The following is a 26,334-nucleotide window of genomic DNA, read 5'->3' on the forward strand; positions in this document are numbered from 1 at the left end:
AAAGGTAAAAATGTGCTCCCCATGTGCAAAGCACGTCTCTGCAGGAAGGCAGGTTACAACAGTATCCTTCTCTCCCAAGTCTACAGTTCTTCACAGCTACCAAAGCCCTGAAATTTCCACTTAGTCACAATCTTACGAGACAGGCACAGTAACAACCTGAGAGTTAGCAAAACCCTTTGTTAAAGGTATCTTGAGAAAATGAATTCAACTAAAAACTTCTTAGTACTAGGTCAGCAGCCCATTCTAACTAGACCTACACTAAAGCTGCCTTTCCACTACTTGCTAGTGCAAACAACGTTTGGAGGCAAACACTGACTGCTTATACCTACGGGACCCTTCCTTCTAAGATCTTTCTTTATAAACTAAAAACCACTTCCAAACACAAACATCTAATTACGACTCTCTAGTAAATGCAGCTAAAGCCTAATGATATATTTCCCCCAATGTCTACTTGCTTTTTTGGATTCCTTTAAATTGAAAATTAATCTGCTCTTCATTGCCTGGAAAAATAATATATGTAAGGTAAAGTTAACAAAAACAACAACACAATTCTGGAATCGAAACAGTATATTGAGTCCTCAGAAATAAGGAACAAAAGTCAACGAGAGAAGTTGCTACTGGAAAGACAAAGGAGACGTCCTTTTCCGACCCCTCCTGCTGAGTACAACTAAAATCCCTGTGCATTATGTGTAAACAAGCATAAGACCCTGAAACACGGTGAGAAGGCAAAACGGCTAGAGGCCTCAGGACCTGAGGAACAACATAGCGGTGAAGTTCTTGGGTTTACCTTTTGCTCACATATCCCAGACAAGGAGCTGAAGAAGCCAGCAAGTGCAGAAGGTAAAATTGTCCCTATTTGTAAATGATAATTTTCTAAATAGAAAATTCCAAATAAACCTACAAAAAAACCAAAAGCAACTCTTAGAACTAGCAAGGAGTTCAACAAGGTAGAAGGATACAAGATAAAAATACAAAAATCCAGGGGGGCACCCTGGTGGCCACGTGGTTAAAGTCCCACATGTTCCACTTCGGCGGCCCAGGTTGGCAGGTTCAGATCCCGGGTGTGGACATAACTCCACTCATCAGCTATGCTGTGGAGGCATCAAGATTGGCACAGATGTTAGCTCAGGGCTAACCTTCCTCAAGCAAAAAAAGAGGAAGATTGGCAATGGATGTTAGCTCAGGGCAAATCTTCACCAAAAAAAAAAAAATCCATTCTATTTCTATATACTAGAAATGGACAGCAAAATTTAAAATTTAAAATATAGTATCATTTACAATCACTCAAATAAAAAAGAACAGAAAGACTGAGGCATAAATCTAACAAAATATTTTCAGGACCTATATACCAAAAACTACATGACACTGAAGAAAAAAATCAAAGATCTAAATATATGGAAGAGATATAGCACATTCATGGATTGGAAGACTCAGCCAAGTAAAGATGTCAATTCTCCCCAATTTGATATGAAGGTTTAACACAATTCCGATAAAAATCCTAGCAATATTTCTTGTAACTATAGATATTATTCTATATCTATATACGTGTATCTAGATACATGTATGTGGAAAGGCAAGAGAACTAGAAGAGCTAAAACCATTTTGAAAAAGAAGACTATAGTGGAGAAATCAGTGTGTCCTATTTTAAGACTTATTACCCTATTTCAAGTTTCTGGTAACTATGTGGTATTGGCAGGGGGATAGACACATAGACTCATCTGTTCCATAGGGAACAGAACAGAAAGAATCCAGAAATAGATCCACATAGATATGTCCAAATGATTTTTGAAAAGGTGCAGAGCAAGTCAACGGAGGAAAGACTTCTCAACAAGTGGTGCTGGAGAAAGTGGACATCCAAAGGCAAAAAAAAAAATCAACCTTGAACTAATCCTCACTTCTTTTAACTCAAATTGGATGACAGACTTAAATGTAAAACATAAAACCATACAACTTTTAGTACAAAACAAAGGAGAAAATCTTTAGGATACAGAGCCATTCAGAGTTCACAGACGATACCAAAAGCAGGATCCATAAAAGGAAAAATGATAAACTGGACTTCATCAAAATTAAAAACTTCTGCTACTTAACAGACCCTATGTGATATTGTGATTTATAATAAGAAATATATATTTGGTCTTTGTCCACTGTTCCTGGCACAGAGCTCCTAAAACCCTTGGAATTTCCTAAGTGATGAGAGCGATAAAGGAGTCTCTTGTTATGTTAATAAGGTGACTTTTGGACCCTACTCAAGGATGGGGGCTGGTTGCCAGGAGAACAAATCATGTGACTAGAGGGTCAGAACTTTCAGTCCAACATCCATGAGGGAAGAGGGGCTGAAGGTTGACTCAATCAGCAACAGCCAATGCTTTAATCAATTGTGCCTATGTAATGAGGCCTCCCTCAAAACCCAGAAGGACAGGGCTCAAAGAGCCTCTGGGTTAAACATGTGGAGATTTGGTGAGAGAGTGGAGAGGCCTGAAAAGGGCATGGAGGTTCGGCACCCTTCCCCCATACCTCGTCCTCTGCATCCCTTCCATCTGGTTGTTCCTGAGTTATATCCTTTATAATAAACTGGTAATCTAGTGAGTAAATGAGTCTCCTGAGTTCTGTGAGCTGCTCTAGCAAATTAATCAAACGCAAGGAGGGGTTGGGGGAACCTCAAATCTGCAGCCAGTGGGTCAGAAGCAAAGGTGACAACCTGGGCTTGTGATTAGCATCTGAAGTTGGGGGTGGCGGGGGTGCAGTCTTGTAGGACAGAGCCCTTTACCTGTGGAATCTGATGCTGTCTCTGGGTAGGTAGTGTCAGAACTGAGTTGAACTGCAGGACACCCAGCCGGTGTCCCAGAATCGCCTGCCGGTGTGGGGGAATCTCTCTACACACACATGTGGGGATTAGGTGTTAGAATCCTTTCACTCTGTTAAGTGGATGAAAAAACAAGCTACATATTCCAAGAAAGTATTTGCAAATCACATATTTGACAAAGGCCTAGATCTAAAATATATAAAGGACCCCCAAAATTCAACAGTAAAAAAGCAAAGAGGGGCCAGAACCATGGCCTAGTGGTTAAGTTTGGCACACTCTGCTTCGGTGGCCCAGATTCGGTTCCCAAGCGCAGACCTACACCACTCGTCAGGGGCCAGGCTGTGGCAGTGACCCACATAAAAAATAGAGGAAGACTGGCAGAGACATTAGCTCAGGGCGAATTTTCCTCAAGGAAAAAGAGGAGGATTGGCAACGGATGTCAGCTTAGGGTGAATCTTCCTCATGAAAAAAAAAATAAAAAGCAAAGAATCCAATTAGACAGAACACAGGCAAAGACATGAAGAGATATTTCACAGACAATGATATAGAGAGACAAATAAGCAAATGCTAAGATGTTCAATATCTTCAGCCATCAGGCAAACACAAATTAAAATCACAATGAAATATCACTACCCATATATCAGAAAGGCTAAAATAAAAATAGTGACAACACCAAATGCTAATGAAGATGCAGAGAAACTGGATCACTCATTCACTACTGGTGAAAATGTAAAATGGTACAGCCACTCCAGAAAACAGTTTGGTAGTTTTTTAAGAAACTAAACATGAAACTAACATATGACCCAGCAATTACACTCCTGGACATTTATCCTAGAGAATGAAGACTTACGTTCACATCATAAGCTATACACAGAATGTTCACAGCAGATTCACCTGTAATAGCCAAATATTGGAAACCACCCAGATGTCCTTCAATGCATGAATGGTTAAACAAACCATAATGCATCCATACCATGGAACACTACCCATCAACATAAAGGAACAAAAATGCAACAACATGGGTGAATCTCCAAAGAATTAACCTGAGTGAAAAAAATCAACCTCAAAAGGTTACACACAGCATGACTATTTATATAATACAATTGAAATAACAAAAGTACGGAAATGGAGAACAGATCAGTGATTGTCAGAAATTAAGGAGTGAGCTGGGGCAAGAAGAAAAGGTGTGGCTATAAAAGGGCAACATGAGGGATCCTTGGTGATGGAACTGTTGTGTATCTCGAATGTGGCAATGTCAAGATCCTGGTGATACTACACTATAGTTCTGAAAGATGTTACCATTGTGGAAAAGTGAGTAAAGGGCACATGAATTGTTCTGTGTTACATCTTACAGGTTCATGTGAATCTCTAAGTATCTCAAAATAAAAAAAATTTAAAAAGTGAATGTGCATCTAAGATTACAGTCCTACCTTTCACTGTAGAACAATTTTGAAGAACAGGGAAAAATGTGAAAAAACAGTGAAGCATGCTAGCCCTATGCAATCAACTTTAAAGAAAATGATATGAACTGATTCATGAGGCGGAAATACTCTGGCTCTCTATGAATGGATGATGTTGCAAACGGACATGATTTCTGAACTAAGTGATACATTTTCCCTCTTCTAAGTAATTAACAAGTGCCATGAGAAAGCAATGATAGACGTTTTCAGAGAGCAGGGATTATGTAACTGCTTTAAGAAGAAGGTGGCACAACATTAAAGTCTAAGTTGCAAAGCTCAGGAAAATAACAGGATTCAACCAAAAAAGGTGAAATCAGTGAAAAGACCATCATTACAGACAGCTGTGTAACAACGTCCAACAGGGTATCTGGGATAAACAAACATCTCTGTGAAACTATACTTCCAAGAAAGAAGCATAAAAGCCTAGATGTCAACAGTAAAGGATCTTCCCGAACTGGAAGAGCAAGGGATCATCAAAAACAAAGGTGCCATAAAGACTGCCCTACCCCTCCCAGGCTTACTTTCACAGGCTTTTATGCACATTAAATCAGTGTGAAAGTTTGTGACCAATGACCCTCCAACAAACTTCAAATAAAGTTCATGAATCCTTAGAGAAATGAATACAGACTAAGGTCTGTAAAATGTATATGGTGGATTACAAAACCTTGACCCAGAAGGACACAGCATCAGCCTCTGGGATGGGGGGGGGGACTAGAAGGGCAGCAAAGAGGGTCTTGTGCTGTTAATGTTCTATTTCTTTTGCATTAAAAAACTGACAGAAAAGTTAAAAAAATATTAATTGTTAATTCTGATGGTCAGTATATGAATACACTTTGTTACATTTTCTGTTTTTCTTTCAACAAAAACAGAAAAATAAAAAAAGCTAGGCTTATCATAGGGAAATGTAACAGAAGAAGCACCTACAAGCTCCCCTTTTCCTGACCTCTAGTTTAAGAAGCCTCAGCAAGGCCAGCCCACACAGAAAACACTTTCCAAAGAACCATTTATAAAGCTCATGTTTGCTGAATATGGTTTTACATACACTTGTAAATGTATTATTTATATTTTTCCATTAAACTCGTTTTTGCAAACAATACCATTACTTTTACATTAAATGGATTTATAGGAGTAAAAACCTCATTTTATAACTGTATTTTTAAGAAATAAGAGTGCAATCCTTGAAGACGTCATTATGTGACCTTTTTTAGGCATCAATTATAGAGTAAACTGGACACATCTGCAAGACTGGTGAAGAATCACGTAAGGTGATAAAACATTTATAAGTATTGACATATTATTAAAATAGGACTTTCAATTTTGCTAGTTTTAAAAAAATATTTCCCAACAGCTCTTACTGGATTAATTATGGCCCCAAATTCTAACATATTAATGAAGTCCTCATAAATCAAGTTTTTTTAAAAATGCTCAAATACTGATCTTTATTAGCAGGTCCAAATGGATCAAAATTTTCTACTTATCGTTTCCTGCACTTTGAGAGAGTCTCCATTTTTTGAGATTTGAATGTAAGAGAAAAAGCTGTTTACAGCATGATGAAATAAATAAAGTCTGACCTCAGATGTATATCACCAGAACATAGAGATGACTGAAACAAAGGTTAGAAAAGCAAGGCTGGGCCAGGAGCAAAAACGAAAATGCAGACTACCAAACAGTCTGCAGGGAGACGAGAGCAAAAACCATTGGGATGTGGCTAAGAAATCAACGAAGTTTGGGGAAGAGTGAGCTTGCAAATCCCCCAGCAAAAGAATTCCCTCTTATGGCTTCCTTAGACTCAAAGACAGACATACAAAACATAAGCAGCACAAATATGGGAAGTCATACCTTTCAGGCCTAAAGTCTGCAACTGAAACAGTTTTCCCAGCTCAAAAGGTAGAACTCGTAACAGGTTGTTATTTAAATGGAGTTCCCTGTTGATGTAAAAATTCCAGGAAGTCAGAAGACATATTAACCTTTAACTAACAGCTAAAATCAACAATACAGTTTCTGGGAATATAAGCTCCTAAGATTGACAAAATTTTATATTATGTTCCAATGTCTAGTGCAGTGCTTCTCAAACCATATGTGGTAAAAAACAAACATAATAAAAAAAACCCAAACTGCCACAGACCAATACATTTTTAAAATATAGGGAAAAAAATGAGTTACTAGGAAAACGATGTGAGAACAAAAAGAGACCAGCAAAATATAAGCCCTAATTTTTGTAAGAGTATGAAGCAGTTACAAAATTACTCTGACACGCTGTGCATCTCACCGTGCAGGCCGGTGGCACAGTGTGCACATGGCTGCAGCCCACAGACCACCCTGAGTGCGGTGCTGGTCTCCACAGGCACAGACTGCCTCACACACTTGGGAAAGTGGAAAGATAAAGCCACCTGACCAATGGGTTGTTAACAGAGAATTAAAATAAGCAGGTAACACCAACTCAAAAGAGCTTATGATAGCTGCACAACTGTTTATGATTAATATTTCTCCATTTCACTAAAGTTTCACTTTAGAATAAGCGGCAGCTATATTAACTACTGATGATTATTTTAATGATTTGTTTTGTACAGACAACTCCAGTATAAATATCAAAGGACTCTTCAGCATGGAAAAAACCAAAGACCCAACACTGAGATACTGGCAAGTTCCTATAATAAGTTTTATTTATCACTTTTTACATGTGAATGAGAACTATTTTCATAATCCTTGGTCCTTGAAATTTAAATGAACCTTGGTCACCACTGAATAAACCAGAGGTTTGGTGAGGCCATAAAGTGAACAAGAAAAACTAGTTCTCAATAACTGGTTCCTGTTTATTTCTAAATATATCATGTGGGAAAGGAGGTCCTTTAAGTAAATTGGGTTTAGGGGATTTAAGTAAATTTGGTGTTGGGGATTAAAAATGATCATAGTATATACTCAGTAATTAAACCTAAAAAAATGTCATAGGCTGAACTGGGAGCAACAGAGGTAAAGAAATTCTCAAGGTTCTTGTTCCTTCACACTCTGCGGCAAACAGTAGAAGGCAGGAGAAAAAGCCAGTAGAATCACAGGAAAAAGTCAGATAATATGAAATGGGGCAAGATTTTCCATTGAGATTAACATAATGGCTGGAAATCGGCTTTATTTTCAACTTGAGTGGAACCCATTTACCTTGTAAAACAGAGGTAATAAAAGAAACGGCAATTATCATTTTAAATACAGTATGTGCAGGCAGGTTGCTAGTGGTTTCACTCATTATCTCAAGTCTCTCATCACAGCCTGGCTGGTAAGCGTCACAGCAGCTCCACAGCTGAGGAGGTGCTCAGGGCAGTTGAGAAGCTTGCCCCAAATCACTGTTTGCAAATGGCAAAGTGGGGTTCCAACCTGCACTGTGTGTGACTCTGCAATATATAGTCCCCCAAATTCGATAACTAACTCTAGCTTCTTTCAAGTCCAAGCTTTATTACTATCATGCACACAAGCCCTGGAATGGCCAAAAAGGTTTCATTGATTGGCAGTGGTTTCCTGGATTGTGTTAAGGATGCACTGGTGCCCCAGAATTTAGTGGGGAAAAGCACAACTGTCTGTCATCAGTGAGTGCGGATGTGGGATAACACAAGTGCATTCTATTTGTTTACTTCCACTTTGTCCAAAAATCTTGGTTCAGGAATAAAGTATATTACACAAAATATAGCAATAAAACAAGTTTTAGGCAATGGATCTATTTATTATTTATTAGCTGACATTCAATTTTCCCAGAAAACTTTACGTAAAAGATGTATAGCTATGTTTACTTTTGCTCAAATACCATTAAATTGATAGTGCTGTTTCCTAATAAAATGAATGCTTATTTTGGTTCACGGGGTATAGAGTTATGTACTAAGTTGAATCTGCATACCTGAGTGATACCATGTTTCCGAGTTCTGCCGGTAAACTCCGGATTTTATTAGAAGACAGGTCCAGATACACCAGATTGTGAAGCTTGGCAATGTCTGAAGGAATACGGGACAGGGAATTGTCACTCAGATGCAAAGCTGTCAGGTGAGTTAGTGACCACAAAGATGAGCTTAAGCTTCTTACTTTTCCTGTAAGAAAAGAAAAAAAGGGGCAAGGATTATGTAGTGTTTACTACAATTTGGTCCCTGGATTAAATTATTACTCACTGAAACACCTAAATGTTATTTATCACACAAAAAATTGTATGGAAGGAGTTAACAGGAGAAATCTTACCTATTCTAGAACAATTCAGTGCTACAATTAAGTTTATAAACTCTCCACTTAGCAGACCAAAAAATCCCATATAAGGCAATCGATCAATATTTAGATTGCATCCTTATTATAAGAGCACAATAGTTAAGACTATTCTTTAAAGTGGCCTCAGCTATGACATGAAAAGTATGAGCAATTCACAGTAATGATAAATCTGTATTTCAAGATGATGGATTTGGATTTATGCAAAAAAAAAAACCCATCTAATCCAGTATTTCAGAGGCTGTTTATATCTATACTACAGAAAACAAGAATCTTGCCTACAAACAAAAGGTAAACAAGATATTCTCAGCTTAGCAAACTTTTAAGACCAGAGCACCCAAGTGATAACTGCATCAAGAATCATGTAACTAAACAAAGCTATACTGTATAATTACGAGTAAAAACACTTGCCCAGAAACATTTCCGATATTCAGTCATAACTACATAATCAAGCAGCAGTAGACACAGGATTCAGTGACTGAGGAGAGAATCATGTCTTTCAATGCAATAGTAAATCTGTACTTTGACAATTCTTGATAGATGCCAATCATTTCTATAATCCATCTAAGAACTTTTCCTATAATCTCTTTAATGGTCCAGGATCTAGTCTGAGAGAGAATGAAATAAACAGAGGTAATGAAAATAGACCAGTCTCTGAGAACTGATTTTCTATTGGCTCAAAAAGCAATCTTGAGACCTCCCCTTCTAATCAAGATGCAGTGACAGGGAACAAATTTACTATCCCAGCTGAACAACTACAAGACCAGACAATATACACGAATCAACAAATTCCAGAGATCAGACACCAGCCAGTGATAGCCCTCCCACATGATCCCTGAAAGACGGGAACAAACAAGGCGCCCACAACATCTCAGCTTTCCTCCTGGACAGCAGCAGGAGAGTGATCTCCCCCACTTCAGGAGACAGAGCAAAAGTCCAAGCAAGCCAGACGACTAGAATTTACAAAGGCAGAGTACCAGAGAGGAGAGAGAGGAACAGAGAGGTCTGGGGGATCTGAGGAAAGGCCCCTCAAGTTTTCAACCGAGTATCAATCAGCATATGTGTGTGACAAATTACCTGAGCCAGAGGAAAAAAGTATGCAAAAGGAGTAGAGGCAACAATTCCCAGGTTCACACACACTGAGGCCAACTGGTATTCCCAACTGCCAGAAAAATCTTGTAATTCACAGGGCATTGGCCTTAGCAGTCGTGCAAAATCTGCCCCGGACTAAAGACTGCTCTGGTCTCACCTAAGAAAGTTTAAGAGAAAGCCTTGAAAGAATCAAAGTGTTTCCAAGTAATTGAAGTGTATCCCAAAACAAAGCTCCACACTAGTTATAGGAATACAAATATACATCGCCCAGCAAGGTAAAGTTCACAAAATCTGGCTCCCAATAAAAAAATTACCAGGCATGCAAAAAAACCCAGGAAAATAACATCCATAATGAAGAGAAAAATCAATCAAAATCAGTCCAGAAGAGATAATGATAAAATTTGTAGAGAGACCTTAAAAGTTACTCTAACTGCATCCCTTCTGGTCAGACGCTAGAAGACTAAATATGTGAAGCAGAGATACAAGTCAGCATAGACACCACACTGAACTTCCAAAGTGGAACACCATGTCTAAAACAAAGCCACAGTAATCTTTCAACAACCCAAAACGAACAGAGAAACAGACTGAAAAAAACTACATCAGTGAACTCTTAGACAACTTTAAACAGCCTAATATATATGTAATTGGAGTTCCCAAAACAGGGATGTGTCAGGGACAGAAAAAAATACCTTAAGAAATAAAGGCAAGAGACAACTGGATATCCACGTGCAAAAGCTAAGTCGGACCCTTACCTCACACCTTATACAAAAATTAATGCAAAAACTCTTAGAAGAAAACATAGGCATAAATCTTCCTGACCTGGGATTAGGCAATAATTTGTTATATATGATACTAATAGTAGAAATAATGAAAAAGATACTGGATAAATTGTACTTCATCAAAACTAAAGCCTTTAGTGTTTCAAAGGACACCATCAATAAAATGAAAAAACAACCCACAGAACAAAAGAAACTATTTGCAAAGCATAAATCTGATAAGACACTCATATCCAGAAGATATAAAGAACTCTCAAAACTCAGTAAGAAAAAGACAAATAATCCAATTTAAAAATGAGTGACGATCTTCTCCAAAGAAGATATACAAATCACCAAAAAGCACATGAAAAGATCCTCAGTATCACCATGATGAAAACTATAAACGGGGAAATGCAGATCAAAACCACAATGATACACTACTCCATGCCCACTAGGATGACTATAATCAGACAGACGAGGGGCCCCAGCTGGCGCAGTGGTTAAGTTTGCTCACTCTGCTTCAGCAGCCCAGGGTTGGCCGGTTTGCATCCCAGTTACAGACCTACGCACTGTTCATCAAGCCATGCTGTGGCAGGCATCACACATATAAAGTAGAAGAAGATGGGCACGGATGTTAGCTCAGAGCTAATCTTCCTCAAAGAAAAAGAGAGATGATAAGAATTGGCAAGGTATGAAGAAACTGGAACCCTCATATGCTGCTAGTGGAAATGTGAAGTGACATAGCCACTTCGGATAACCGTATGACAATTCCTCAAAAAGGGTAAAGAAAGAGTTACCACATGAGCCAGCAATTCCTTCCTTGATACATAACACTATTGCACACTTCACAGATGACAGTATAGTGTAAACATAGCTTTTATATGCACTGGGAAACCAAAAAATTCACCTGACTCTCTTTATTACAGTACTTGCTTTATTGTGGTGGTCTGGAACCAAACCCACAGTATCTCTGAGGTATACCTGTGTATACCCAAAAGAAATGAAAACATGTCTACACAAAAACTTATACATGAATGTTCCTTGAAGAATTCTTGTTAAGAGTCAAGTGGAAATGATCCAAATGTCCAACAACTGATTAATGGGTAAATAAAATGTGGTTTATTCATACAATAGAAGATTATATGAAGTACTGATACATGCTACAACATGGATGAACCTTAAAAACATTCTGCTAAATGAAAGAAGCCAGCGACCACATATTATATTATTCCATTTATAAGAATCATCCCGGGGGGCTGGCCCCGTGGCCGAGTGGTTAAGTTCGCACGCTCCGCTGCAGGCGGCCCAGTGTTTCGTTGGTTCGAATCCTGGGCGCGGACATGACACTGCTCATCAAACCACGCTGAGGCGGCATCCCACATACCACAACTAGAAGGACCCACAACGAAGAATATACAACTATGTACCGGGGGGGGCTTTGGGGAGAAAAAGGAAAAAATAAAATCTTTTAAAAAAAAAAAAAAAAGAATCATCCCGGGGCCGCGCCGGGGCCAGCTGGTTAAGTTTGCATGCTCCACTGCGGCGGCCCAGGGTTCGGATCTTGGGCACAGACATAGCACCGCTCATTAGGCCATGTTGAGGCGGCAATCCACATGCCACACCTAGAAGGACCCACAACCAAAATATACAATTATATACTGGGGGGATTTAGGGAGAAAAAAGCAGGGGGGAAAAAAAAAAGATTGGCAACAGTTGTTAGCTCAGGTGCCAGTCTTTAAAAAAACAAAAAGAATTGTCCGGAATAGTAAAAAATCCTTTGAGGCAGAAAGAAGATTAATGGTCACCAAGGGCTAGCTGTTTGAGACGAAATCGGGAATGAGTGCTAACGTGTACAGGGTTTCTTTTGGGGACAATGAAAATGTTCTCAAATTGATTGTGGTAGTAGGTGCAAACTCTGAATATATAAAAATCACTGAATGCGCACTTTAAGTGGGTGAATTGTGTGAATTATATCTCAAGCTGTTACCAAAAAAAAAAACCGAGGCAGAAAATCTTCCACATTTGATGAAAACTATAAACCCGCAGACACAAAATGCTCTGTGAACCCCCAAGCACACGAAAACTCCATAAAGGACAAAAAAGAAAACTACAAGTCACATCTTAATCAAATGGCTTAAAACAAGTGATGAAGAGAAAATCTTAAAAGCGGTCAGAGGAAAAGTATTACATTTCACACAGAAAAACAAAGATAAAATGTCTGCAGACTTAGCTGTAAACAATGCAAGAGAGAAGACAGGGGAACGAAATCTTTAATGCACTGAAAGAAAAAAAATCCTGTCGATCTAGCAACTCAGCAAAAATATCTTTCAAAAATGAAGGCAAGTTTCAAGATGAAAAGAGCTATGGAGATGGATGGTAGTGAAGGTTGTGCACTATTACGAAAATGTTTAATAAAAATCTTCCCACAAAGAAAATTCTAGACCCACATGGGTTCATTGGTGAATACTACCAAACATTTAAGGAAGAACTAATATCAATTCTACACAAATTCATCCAGAAAACTGAAGACAAGAAGACACTCTCCCAACTCATTCTATGAGGCCAACATGACCCCGATACTAAAACCAGACAAAACTAGAACAAGAAAACTACAAACCAACATCCCTCATGAACATAAATGCAAAATTTTAACAAATCAAATCCAACAATCTATTAAAAGGGTACTTAATGAGCAAGTAAGATTTGTGGCAGGAAATTCAAGGTTTCTTGAACATTCAAAAGAAGAAAATCATTCAAAAATTTTTTCTGAGAAAAGAACATCATCTATAGATGCAGGATAAGCATTTGACAAAAATCAACATCCATTCCTGATTTTTTTTAAAAAAACAAACCTTTCAGTAAGCCAAGAATAGAAGAGAACTCCTTCAGTCTTGATAAAGGGCACCTACAAAAAGCTTAGTGGTAAAGGAATGAACACTTTCCCCCTAAGATCACAAACAAAGCAAGAATGCCCACTCTCAGCACTCCCATTCAACATTACACTGGAGGTTCTAGCTAATGTAATGAGATAAGAAAAATTAAAAGTTGGAAAGGTAGAAATAAAGCTATCTTTATTTGCAAATGGCACAATTATCTATGTAAAAATCCTACAGAATCTACAAAAATGCTACTAATAATTGAGATCAGCAAGGTCATAAAAGATCATTATACAAAAATATCTATTTTATTTCTATATACTAGCAATGAACAGAAATTAAAATTTGAAAATGATAACATTTACAATAGCATCGAAATTATGAATCAGGAGCAAATTTGACAAAAAAATGCACAGGACTTGTGTACTAAAAACTACAAAACAATGCTGAAAGAAATTAAAGAAGTCTGAAATAAGTAAAGACATGTAGTATTAATATTAAAATGTTAGATCTCCCCAAATTGGTTTAGAGTCAATACAATTCCAATCAAAATGGCAGCAAGTGTGAAACTGGCAAGCTACTGCTAAAATTCATATGAAAATTAAAGGACTTAGGAAAGTCAAAACAACTTTGAAAAACAACAAAGCAGGAAGACTAACACTACCTGATCTCAGGACTTATTATATAAAGAACTCTCAAAACTCAATAATAAGAAAACAACCAATTTTCAAAACAGGTAAAAGATTTGAACAGGTACTTCACCAAAGAAGATATGGATAGCAAATAATCACATGAAAGGATGCTCAACATTGGCAGTTATTAAGAAAATGCAAATTAAAATCATAATGAGATACTACACACCCAGAACAATGGCTAAAATCAAAAAGACTCGCCATGCTAAGTGTTGGTGAGGGTGTGCATCAAAGACATCTAGTAGGAATGTAAAATGAGACCACCTCTTTACAAACAGTTTGTCAGTTTTGTAAAAAGTTAAACATACACCTATCATATGACCAATTCCATTTTTAGGTATTTGCCCAAGAGAAATAAAAGTTCACACAAAGATATGTCCACACAAAGACTTGTACATAAATGTTCACAGCAACTTTATTTGTAATAGCCAAATACTGGAAACCATCCAAATATGTTCATCAACAAGTGAATGAATAAACAAATGCTAGCATATTCAAATAATGGAATAATACTCAGTAATAAAAAGAATGAACTATTGAAAACCAAAAACATGGATGAATCTCAAAATAAACAAAAAGGATAGACAAAGGGGCCGGCCCCGTGCCGAGTGGTTAAGTTCACAGGCTCCGCTTCGGTGGCCCAGGGTGTTGCCGGTTCGGATCCTGGGCGTGGACATGGCACCGCTCATCAAGTCATGCTCAGGCGACGTCCCACATGCCACAACTAGAAGGACACACAACTAAAAACATACAACTGTGTACCAGAGGACTTTGGGGAGAAAAAGGAAAAATAAAATCTTTAAAAAAAAGACCAAAAAAAGTACATACTGTATGACTTCATTTACATAAAAATTCTTCAAAATGTAAACTAATTTATGGTTATAGAAAGCAGCAGAACAATGGTTGCCTGGGAATGGGGGAGAAAATAAAGAAATGAGGGAGGCAGGAAAGGAAGGATTAAAAATTAAGGGAATGATGAGTATGTTCATTCTTGAATGTGGTGATCATTTCAAAGATGTACACATAGGTCAAAATATATCACATTTAATTTATAAATATGCCAATCATTACATGTCAATTATACACCAGCAAAGCTGTGTAATAAACTCTATCTTGATCTAAGAAGGTGTTTTTCCTTACTGTATAATTATCAGAGTAGAATCGCAGCATATACTATTTGTAAAGCAAATTTTATTTACTTAATTTTCACTTCACAAAACTGAAACACACAGCTAAGATTCAATATGAATAAAGCACCTAAACTATAACAAACTATTGAGTGCCTACCACATTTTGCATGTGCTTCAGCCCTCTACACTCAAGATACTACTTAAGAAGAAAAGGTAAAAAGGCTTGAGAAATTCATTTTTATACGTCAAGTTAACAGTAAGGATACAAAATTCTCAAATAAGAAGGAAGCCAGAAAGGAAAGCAGAAAATCTGTGAAGGGAAGAAAAAACAATCAAGTATAAGGAGTTATGTATAAATGAATCAATCATACCGGGGGTGGGGGGAGAATGGAAGGGAGGATTCAGACCTCTACCAGACACTGGAAAGAAAAATTCTGGAATAAATTTCTAAACACCAAAAACAGAAGAATAATGGATGAGAATATTTCTAACCATAATTCAAATCCTAGAATTCAAAAATGAAAATACTGTCAGGTGTGAATTCATTAAAATTTCAAACCTCTATATGGTGGGGACGCCAACATGTATGGCAGTCAAAGATGGAAGATCCATTAATTCATGTGACTTTCAGTGACTAGGATGCCTGTGTGGGGACAGAACGGTAAATAAGACAAAGTTCCCATCCTTAGAATTTTTTTATGTGAGCTCCACAATGAAAAAGTAAAACAATCAACAACAGGAAAATGAACAACAGATAAGAAAAGGTAAATCACTTAAGGGGAAAAAAAGGGTCATAAAAAACGTTCATTTCAGTAATGAAAGACATGCAAATTTAAACAATAAAATATTTCATTTCTACCTATACAAATAGCAAAATAAGAAGACTATTATCCAGTAGTGACAAAGCTAAGAGGAAAACAGACACGCTCTTTCATTATGGGAAAGATGCAACCATATTTTGAAATCAAGCTTCTAATAGCCACTAAAATTTTAAATTTGAATATCCTTTGCCCTATCACAAATCCACAATTAGTGATTTATCCTATGAAAAGACTGTTCAAGTATGCCAAGATATATATTGTTGGTAGTAGGGAAAAATTAGAAATAACGTAAATGATTATTAATAGGACATACTTAAATTACGGTGCATTCATACAGTGATATTCTACAGCCATTAAAGAGAATGCAAGAGTCTGATACACACTGATATGGAAAGATGTTCACAATAAAGGCAATAGAAAGAAAGCAAATTTCAAAATATTATAGTACTCCATTTTTGCAAAAAAAAGAAAAATTAGTTTAAAAGATCAACAGTTATAGAAGTAAAAGAAGGTAACATACTGTGGAGAAATATAAATCTCTGTTGGTGGAACTATGCAATCCAAGAAATTAAGCTTCTTAATTTTCTGGGAGAGGACAATGAATGAAAAAGAGTCACCTTTTGAGATTCTGACGTTTATTTACCTCTCCATAAAATTGTATATACTCATAAGCATCCCAAAAATTTGCATTCAATTTTAAACAGTTCAGTGACCTAAGAAAGGCTGGAATTATCCTGGCCTAGGCCAAGAGCCCTTTTTAAGAAGTAATTTCATTCTAAAGCACCCAGAATTCTTTACTGCTCAATCCCAGGAGCTGAAGGCATCGCATCTAATCTAATCTAATTCAATCTAATCGTGTTCCCTGAACCAAGGGGCGTTCAGGAAACACTAAAGGGACGCGGTGCAATTAGCATGTCTACAAAGGAATCAAACAGCTACCTCCACATTTGCAGACTGAGAAAAAACAAGGAAGAAATCTTGACTGAATCTCTAAAACTGACATTTTAGAAGAGACAGGAATTACAGTTGATCTTCACTGTTGCTAGTTTCTGTATCTGTGAATTCACCTACTCCCTCACATTTATTTGTAACCCCAAAATCAATGCTCACAGCGCTTTCAGTCACTCACAAACACGCTCAGAGCAGCAATAAATCAGAGCCGCCCAAAGCAGCTCCCAGCTGCCAAAGCCACTGTCCTCTTGTTCCATCTCTCATGATGTAACACATGTCTGTGTCACTATTTAGTGCCACAGTTTTTGCATTTTTGTGCTTTCTGTGGGTGATTTTGATGTTTAAGTGGCCACCAGTGTAGTGCTAAGTGCAAGGTGGTGATGTGCCTTAGAGAGAAAATCTGTGTGTTAGACAAGCTTCCTTGAGGCATGAGTCATACTGCTGCTGGCCTGGAGTTCAATGTTAATGCGTCAACAATATATATTAAGTAAGGAGTCTTCAAACAGAAACACACATAAAACAAGCTTATGTATTGATCAGGTGATGAAAATCTTGTGATCAGAGGCTCACAGGAACCTAACCCTATATTTCCTCTGGGAGCAATGGTTCAGTATTCCTTACTTCATTCTTCAAGGTGACTACAGAGAATATGAGAATCAACTGTAATTGGAAAAGGCAGTAAATTGAATTTTCCCCCAGTCACAACTCCCAATGAAGTTAAAGACTAGGATTTTGGGCTCCCAGCAAGGGAAACTGAAACCTCACACAAAAAAGAGACTGTGTTGTGAGATGTGAAAATTGGATTAAGAGGAAGAAAAGAGACCAGATTAAATTACATAAAGGGCACTAAGGAGAACATTTGGCAGATCAAATACAACAATTATGCTTAATTTAAAAACAGTAAGGTTGACAGGGATGGAAACGTATTCAGCACACCAAAGCATGTGAGCTAACCAACAGAAGTTTCAGTCCATAAAGGAAAACACAACTGAAAAGCACACACCACTGAACCTCAGTGGGAAGTGATTCACGTCCAAACAGCAGCGGAACGATGCAGCTTGTTCAAAGGAAACAGACCTAATTTAAGTGAAAGATTAGACCTGAAGGTAAAAAGCCTAGAACCTAAGAACGCAAAGACTAAGACAAGTATTAGGAAAAACACAAAAGGAGAGAGAAAGGTGAGAATATTATGTTCAAAATAAAACGACCACTGCACTGTGATGCAGAAGAAAAGAATGACGCACTCAAGTCAGGGGACTTACATTTCAGTCTGTGCTCCAGCGTTTCTAACTGTTTGACCTCAGGAAAAGGAAGGGTTGACTGCAAAGCTGAGTCACTGACATTTAAACTAGTAACACCGTCGCATACTTTGCTAAAAAACTTACCTTTACTTTTTAAATGATCATGCTAATTAAACAATTTAGCACCATATAAAAATACCAAAATTCTATCACTGAGTATAGTTACAAAACATTACATTCATACATTAAAAAAATAAATAGGTGTCAAAATGTATTGAACTATATACATGCTTTAACAGAAGAAAAAAATGAAAAAATGACGGAACTATACACTTCAAAATCTTCTTTTTCTGCTATAACAGATTTTCTAAAATCCCTCTAATAAAAAGATGCTAAAAAACGTTAAAGATTAAGAGTCTTTATAGTTTTAACTGCATGTCTCACTTTCAAACTTGACTCCCTACAACCAACGAGATCATTTCACACTTCCTCCCATCCACCCACTACATTACTTTTTCACTATCAACAGTTTATATCATCTCCAAGGAAGACAAACAAATGGCCAATAAACAACACAAAGATGCTCAATTTCATGAACCATCAGGGAAATGCAAAGCAAAACCACAAGGAAATGCTTTTTCACACCCACTAAGATGACTACATCAAAAAGGCAGATAATAACAAGTGTTGTCAAGGAGTGGAGAAATTTGAACCTTCTAACACTACTGGTTAGAATGTAAAATGATGCAGAAACTTTGGAGAATAGTCTGGCAGTTACTCAAAAAGTTAAGCATTTACCATATGACCCAGTAATTCCACTGCTAAGTATATACCTGAGAGAAATGAAAATGTCCCCAAAAAAACTTGTACACAAATGTTCATAGCAACAGTGAAAAAGTAGGAACCATCTGTGATACTGCAATTTATAACAAGAAACATACATTTCTTCTTCATCTCTGTTCCCAGCACAGAGCTCCTAAAACCCTTCGAACTTCCTAAGTAATTAGAGCAGTAAAGGTGTCTTTCCTTATTCATAAGGAGTTTACATAATGGAGTAACTTTTGGAAAGCCCCCATATGGGGCTTTCCATTTGTGATGGGGGCTGGTTGCCAGAAAAACCAATCAGGCCGGCAGGGCTGGAACTTCCAGTCCCAACCTCCAGGGCGGGGAGAGGGGCTGGAGGTCGAATCAATCTCCACGATGTCATCAATCATGCCTGATGAAGCCTCCTCAAGAATCCCTGAACTATAGGGTTCCGAGAGTGTCCAAGCTGATGAGCATGTGGAGATGTGGGTAGGGTGAGGGGTCCAAAAGGAACATGGAAGCTTCCGGTCTCTTCCCCACATCTTGCCCTTTGCATTTCTTCCATCTGGCTAGTCTTGAATTTACATAATAAAGCGGTAATCTAATAAGTAAACTGTTATTCCTGAGTTCAGTGAGTCGATCTAGCAAACTAATCAAACCCAAGGAGGGGGTCATGGGAAGCTCTGATTTACAGCCCATCAGTCAGAAGCACAGGTGACAACCTGGACTAGTGAGTGACATCTGAAGCTGGGGGAGCAGTCTTGTGGGACTGAACCCTTAACTTCTGGGATCTGACACCATCTCCGGATAGACACTGTTGGAATTCAGTTAAATCATAGGACACCCAATTGGTGTCACAGAACTGCCTGATGTGTGGAAAACCCACACATCTGATGTCAGAAGTGAAGGAGTGTTGTAATAAAGTATTTAGAGTAGAAGAGACACACAGGAGTGTGTTTTTCCACAGCACAATCCAAAAGTCAACCAACTAGTGGATGAATAAATAAAATGTGATAGTCATACAATGAAATATTATTCAGCCATTAAAAGGAATGAAGTACTGATACATGCTACATGGATGAACCTTGAAAACAGTATGCTAAGCAAAAGAAGGCAGTCACAAAAACCACATATTGTATGATTCCATGTACATGAAATGTTCAGAACAGGAAAATCTACAGATGCAGAAAGTAAATTACTAGTTACCTAGTGATAGGGGGTTGGGAGGAAATGGGGAGCTACTGCTAATGAGTACCAGGCTTCTTTTGGGGTGATAAAAATGTTTTAAAAGCAATTGTGGTAATGGTTGCACAACTTTGTGAATATAATTAAACTCACTAAATGATACAGTTGTGTTTTTTTTGGCTGAGGAAGATTAACCCTGAGCTAACATCCATTGCCAATCTTCCTCTTCTTGCTTGAGGAAGATTTGCCCTGAGCCAACATCTGTGCCAGTCTTCCTCTATTTTGTATGTGGGTTGCCACCACAGCATGGCTGCCAATGAGTGGTGTAGGTTTGCACCTGTGAACTGAACCCAGGCTGCCAAAGCAGAGCACGCCAAACTTAACCACTAGGCCACAGGGCCGGCCCCTGAGTGAATTGTATGGTATGTGAATTATATCTCAATAGAACTTACATAAAAAGTGTTTCTAGCGTAACAGAAAAGAATAAAATTAACATACAGAAAACAGTAATTTGCATATAAAATCAGATGAAAAAATAATACGCGATAAGAGCCTATTTATAATAAGAACCAGAAAGGTAAAATACCTAAGAATAAACCTAATAGGAAGTATATTAGACTTAAGGATACAAAAAGGAACAAATGGAAAGACATATCGTAAATCATCCTAATTTATAAAATAACACGATCATGAAAAAAATGTCAGGACTAGTTAAGCTGATTCTGAATTTCATTAGTTAAAGAAAAACAGCCAAGCATCATCTGTCAAAATTACAAATGAATATAACCTTTGACCTACAGATTTATTAGCTGAGATGCAAAATAATCTACAAGGTTATTCACTACAGCATTGTTTGTCACAGACTGACCATCAATACAGTACCGCTTAAATTACAGTATACATGTGACAGAAATATGGAGCTTAAAAAGTACAAGAGACCTATCTATATACTTATTTAGAAATCTCTCGAAAATACAATGTTACATGAAAAAAAAAAGCACAGTGCAGAAATAAGTATATAAGATATCATCTTTTGAATTAAAACTAAAGTGTGGGATAAGAATCTATATTTGTGTTTGTATATGCATAGAGGGACTCCAGAGGGATGCAAAAGAAAATAACCCTGTGGGCAAACGTATATATTGTGTGTGCATGCTGGGAGGTGTAATGGGGGGATGAAAGAGAGACTTCCACTGTGTACTTTTTTATATTCTCATTATGTCCCCTCTTCCTGAGATGTCTTTACCTCCACTCTCCTCTGGCTAACATCATTAATTCAGTAGTCAGCTATTCTAGGATGCTCTCTCTGATCCCTCTAGGCTGGTTAAGACAGTCTTAAAGAAAAGACAACAGTTCAAGCTTTCTGCCCTGTATTTATCATGGTTTTATAATTATCTTCTTGTGGCAGTCTCCTCCTAGAGCCTGCAAGGTTCCTGAAATCTTATGTCCCATCACCTACCACATCAGAAGTTTCAGAATAAACGAATGAATGAGTGACATGTCAGTGATTTCCAACGAGTAAGTGTGGCCTCAGAACTACCAGTCAGTATTTGTTCCCTCCATGTGGGTTTCGCTCCTCTCTGTATACCTGTCCCTACTCTGATAAAGCAGACACAAGGGTTATTCAGAGGGTGGGCAGCTGCACAAGGTGATAACACAATGAAAACTACTTGACGCTGCAGTTACACTTACCACGATTATCAAAAAGAGCTAAATATAACATTCTCTTTAAAAAAATCAGAAGAACTTGATGCAGAACTTGAGAGACATGGTCTATCTTATCACTCTCAATGGAAGAACAGTAAGTCTTAATAAAGGTTACTTTCACACTAAACTCAAGACATCAAAATGCTGGAAAATGTCACAAAGTAGAAAAGGCTAATGTGTGGCCTATAGCCAAGGCAGCTGGTTCAAAGATCATTTGATAACTACCAAGAAGTCCAGACCCAAGCCCCTAGTTCCTGGAAGGTTCCTGAGTGCAGCTCTGGTCAGAACACTTCCCCCGCCCTACCCTGCACCTCAAGGGCCTGGAGCCAGTCGTTGTTCTCGGGTAGAGATATCCTTCAAAAGCAGGCAACCACAGCACTGCCCCCACACAAAGGAAAACAAAAGGGACAACAACAACAAAAGGAACATGAGAGTTGTTTGGTATTTGCAGCTTCCTTAGGCAGAACTTTAAAATTTGTACACAAAATCAACCTAGAAATGAAAAGACAGAATTAGCAAATAAAGACATTAAACGTTATTAGAACTGTATTACATATGCTCAACAAGGTAGAGGCAAAATGTTAAGTAGAGGCACGAGAGATACAAAAAAGTCCACATTTAATTTCTAGTTACGAAAAATATACTATTACTAGATGACAATAACAGCAAATTAGACAATGCAAAGAAAAAATGAGTGAAAGTGAAGACAAAGCAATAAAAACTGTCCAAAAGGATAAAAAGAAAATAAAGACAAGAGCAATTTTAAGAAAATTAAACAGAGCATTAGTGAGCTATGGGACAACTTTAAGGTAGAAGTAATTGTATTCCCCAAAGGGCAGTGGGGATGGGGGACATAAAAATTACTTTGAATAGTGGCCTAAACTTTTTCAAATTTCATAAAAACTATAAACCCACAGATCCAAGAAGCTCAAGAAAACCTAAGCACAAAAAAAAGAACTAAACCAAAGCATATTATAATCACATTGCTTAAAACCAGTGATAAAGAGAAAGTCTTAAAGGAGCCAGAGAAAAAGGACATATATAAAAGAAATAAGGATAAGAAAGACAGCAGATCAGAAACAATGCAAGCAAGAAGACAGTAAAGCAGGATCTTTAAGAAACTGAAAGAAAAAAACTGTCAACCTAGAATTCTACGCCCAGCAGAAATATCTTGCAAAAATAAGGCAAAACAAAGACATTTTCAGACAATAAATCTGAAATAAAAAATCATCAGCAGACCTCCATTACAAGAAATATTAAAGGAAGTCCTTTAATCAGAAGGAAAATAGTAACAGAAAGAAACCTGCCTATACACAAATGAATAACATTGGAAATAAGTGCATGGGTAAATTAAAAAGAAACTTTCCTAATACTTGATTGTTTAAAGGAAAAATAACAATACATTGCGAAATTTCTAACATATGCAGAAGTAAAATATATGACAGCAATAACACAAAAGCCAGAAGAGAAAGGAAAGTACACTGTTGTTAAGACTCTTATACTATATGTGAAGTAGTATATGACTTGGTATACTTTATCTTATAAGCCTTAAAGCAACCATTATTAAACAGTTACAGCTAATTAGTCAACAAAAGAGATAAAATGCAATTTTACAAAAAATACCTAGTTAATCCAAAAAAAAACAAAAGAGAGAGAGAAAAATACAACAAAAAAACAGGAGAAACAGAAAATAAATCTCATGACAGCAGATTTAACCCAACCATATCAGTAACAAGATTGAATGTAAATGTGTCTAACGGAACTGAAACTAGAGAAACCAACTAGCAGCCACTGGAAAGCACCAATTTGAGAACATCATCGCAAGTGGGAGGAGTTTAGTGCAATTCAGTAACAAGTGTAAAGTGTCCACAGTAAGTCTGAAAGCAGACTGGGCCCCAGGAACTCTCCAAACTGACCAGCCAATGCTCTACACTGAGGGAAAAAGGTCCAAAAATGGAATTAAAACTGAGCAGGACAGGCGTAAAAGAGACAAAGGGAGAAAAAGGTCCAGATAAAAATGAGAGAAGGGAACAGAACCAGAAAGTCTCAGAAAACAAGTTCCCACAGTTGTGAACAACGCAAAAACAGAAGAGCTCTCGAGTTAGAAAAACGATTCTGAATCACACCTTCTAAGAGCTCAGAAAAACTAAAGTTAAATAAAAATGAACAACAGAAAAGTTATAAAGTCAAATCCCATAAAAGTCATCACACATTTAAGTTATTTAAGGACCAGAATAATTCCCTACAAAATCATACCACAAACTATTACCTACAACTTCAAAATGAGCTAAAAGGCATTAAGAAAATGGTAAAAGAACATAAATAAGATTTAGAAAAACTAAAAGAAAGTAAAAGAAAACGACATAAGTTAAAGAAAGTAAATAAGGAAAAGAAAACTAAACTATAAAAAACTTAACGAATAACCACCAAAGAGAAATTTTTAAAAATCACAGACAATTGAGTGTTGCAGCTCTTTCAGAATTTGTCTGGCAGGTTTTCCGGTCCTCCCTGGAAGACCTCCCCAGCAGGAGAAAAAAGAAAATCACAAATAATTGAAGAACTAAAGATTCAAAATCAATCACTTTCTTATATACCAGTAAAGAACAACTGGAACTTGATATTAAAAACACAATGCCATTAGCACCCCCCAAATAAAATAACTTGGGTATAAATCTAACAAAACATACCATGATCTATGTGAGGAAAATTATAAAAAAACTGATGAAAGAAATCAAAGAATTAAATAAATGGAGACATATTCCATATTCATGGACAGGGAGACTCAATACCGTCAAGATGTCAGTTCTTCCCAACTCTATCTACAGATTCAACACAATCTCAACTAAAAGCCCATCAAGTTATTTTGTGGATATTAACAAACTAATTCCAAAGTTTATATAGAGAGGCAAAAGACACAGAATAGCCAACACAAAACTGAAAGAGAACAAGTTGGAAGATGGATGCTACCTGACTTCAAGACTTTCTACAAAGCTACAGCAATTAAGACAGTTGTGGCATCAGCAAAAGAATAGACAACCAGATCAATGGAACAGAATAGAGAGCCCAGAAACAAACCCACATAAATACAGTCAGCTCATCTTTGACGAAGGACCAAAGGAAGTACAATGGAGAAAAGTCTTTTCAACAAATGGAGCTGGAATAACTGGATATCCGTAAACAACAAAAAAGAGTTTAGATACTTTACACTCTTCATAAAAAGTAACTCAAAATGGATCACAGACCTCATGAAAAACACAAGACTATCAAACTTCTAGACGATAACAGGAGAAAATCCATATGACTTGGGTTTGCAATGACTTTTTAGATACAACACCAAAAGCACAATCCACGAGAGAAATAATTAATAAGCTGAACTTCATTAAAATTAATAACTTCTGTTCTGTGAAAGACACTGTCAAGAGAATGAGAAGCCATAGACTGGGAGAAAACATTTGCAAAGACACATTTGATAAAGGACTCTTGAAATTCAAGAATTCAAAAATAAGCATCCTGATTTAAACATGGGCAAGACCTGAACAGACGGCCAACCAAAGCTATGCAGATAGTAAATAAGCATATGAAAAGATGCTCTTAATGTCATCAGGGAAATGAAAGTTAAGAAACAAGAGACCACTACACACACCTATTAGGAAAGCCAAATCCAAACACGGACACCACCAAATGCTGGAGACGATGTGGAGCAACATGGAGTTCATTCATTGCTGGTGGGAATGCAAAAGGAGACAGCCACGTTTTAAGATAGTTCGGCAGTTTCTTACAAAACTAAACATACTCTTACCGTATGATCCAGCAACTGCACTCCTTGGCATTTATCCAAAGAGTTGAAAACTCCTGTCCACACAAAAACCTGCACACTGACCTTTATAGCAGCTTTATTCATAATTGCCAAAACCTGGAAGCAGCCAAGATGTCCTTCAGTAGATGAATGGATAAATAAACTGTGGTACATCCAGACAATGGAATATTATTTAGCACTAAAAAGAAATGAGCTGGCAAGCCGTGAAAAGACATGGAGGAACTTAAATACACATTACTAAGTGAAAGAAGTCAATGTGAAAAGGCCACACAATGTACGATTCCAACCATGTGGCATTTTGGAAAAGCCAAAAACTATGGAGACAGTAAAAAGATCAGTGGTTGCCAGGGATGAAAGGGTGAGGGAAGGAGGAATGAACTGGCAAGAGCACAGAGGTTTTTTAGGGCAGTGAAAATACTCTGGATGACACTGTAATGGTGGATACATGTCACTACAGATTTGTTTAAACCCAAAGAATGTACAACACCAAGATTGATCCTTAATGTAAATGATGGACTTTGGGTGATAATGACTTGTCAACATGGGTTCATTGATGGTAACAAATGCACCACTCTGGGGGGAATGCTGATAGTGAAGGTGTGATGCACTGTACTTTCTGTCAAATGTGACGTGAACCTAAAACTCTTCTAAAAAACAGTCTTAAAAAGAAGAAAACAGATCAGTGGTTGCGAGGGGCTGGAAGCAAAAGGAATGTTTGCCTACAAAGGAGCAGGGGCAAGTATTGGGTTATGAAATTGTTCCATATT

The 26,334-nt window shown here is 37.4% G+C and overlaps 1 protein-coding gene and 1 non-coding gene across 6 annotated transcripts in view; one reads left to right on the forward strand and one right to left on the reverse strand.

The window, feature by feature from the left end:
• Window positions 1-26,334, reverse strand: part of CNOT6 (CCR4-NOT transcription complex subunit 6) — a 64,336-nt gene that overhangs the window by 13,598 nt on the left and 24,404 nt on the right. For all 5 annotated transcript variants that reach the window (XM_044777512.2, XM_044777507.2, XM_044777509.2 and 2 more), the window contains 2 exons: window positions 8,144-8,330; window positions 6,103-6,188 (listed from right to left, as the gene is read on the reverse strand). In XM_044777512.2, the coding sequence (XP_044633447.1) occupies window positions 6,103-6,188; window positions 8,144-8,330 (273 nt within the window). The remainder of the gene's footprint in view (window positions 1-6,102; window positions 6,189-8,143; window positions 8,331-26,334) is intronic.
• Window positions 24,210-24,271, forward strand: LOC123289095 (U7 small nuclear RNA). The gene has a single exon (XR_006532862.1). It is a non-coding gene; the product is annotated as a U7 small nuclear RNA (small nuclear RNA).

This window comes from Equus asinus, chromosome 9, assembly GCF_041296235.1.
Source record: "Equus asinus isolate D_3611 breed Donkey chromosome 9, EquAss-T2T_v2, whole genome shotgun sequence".
Lineage (NCBI taxonomy): Eukaryota > Metazoa > Chordata > Mammalia > Perissodactyla > Equidae > Equus > Equus asinus.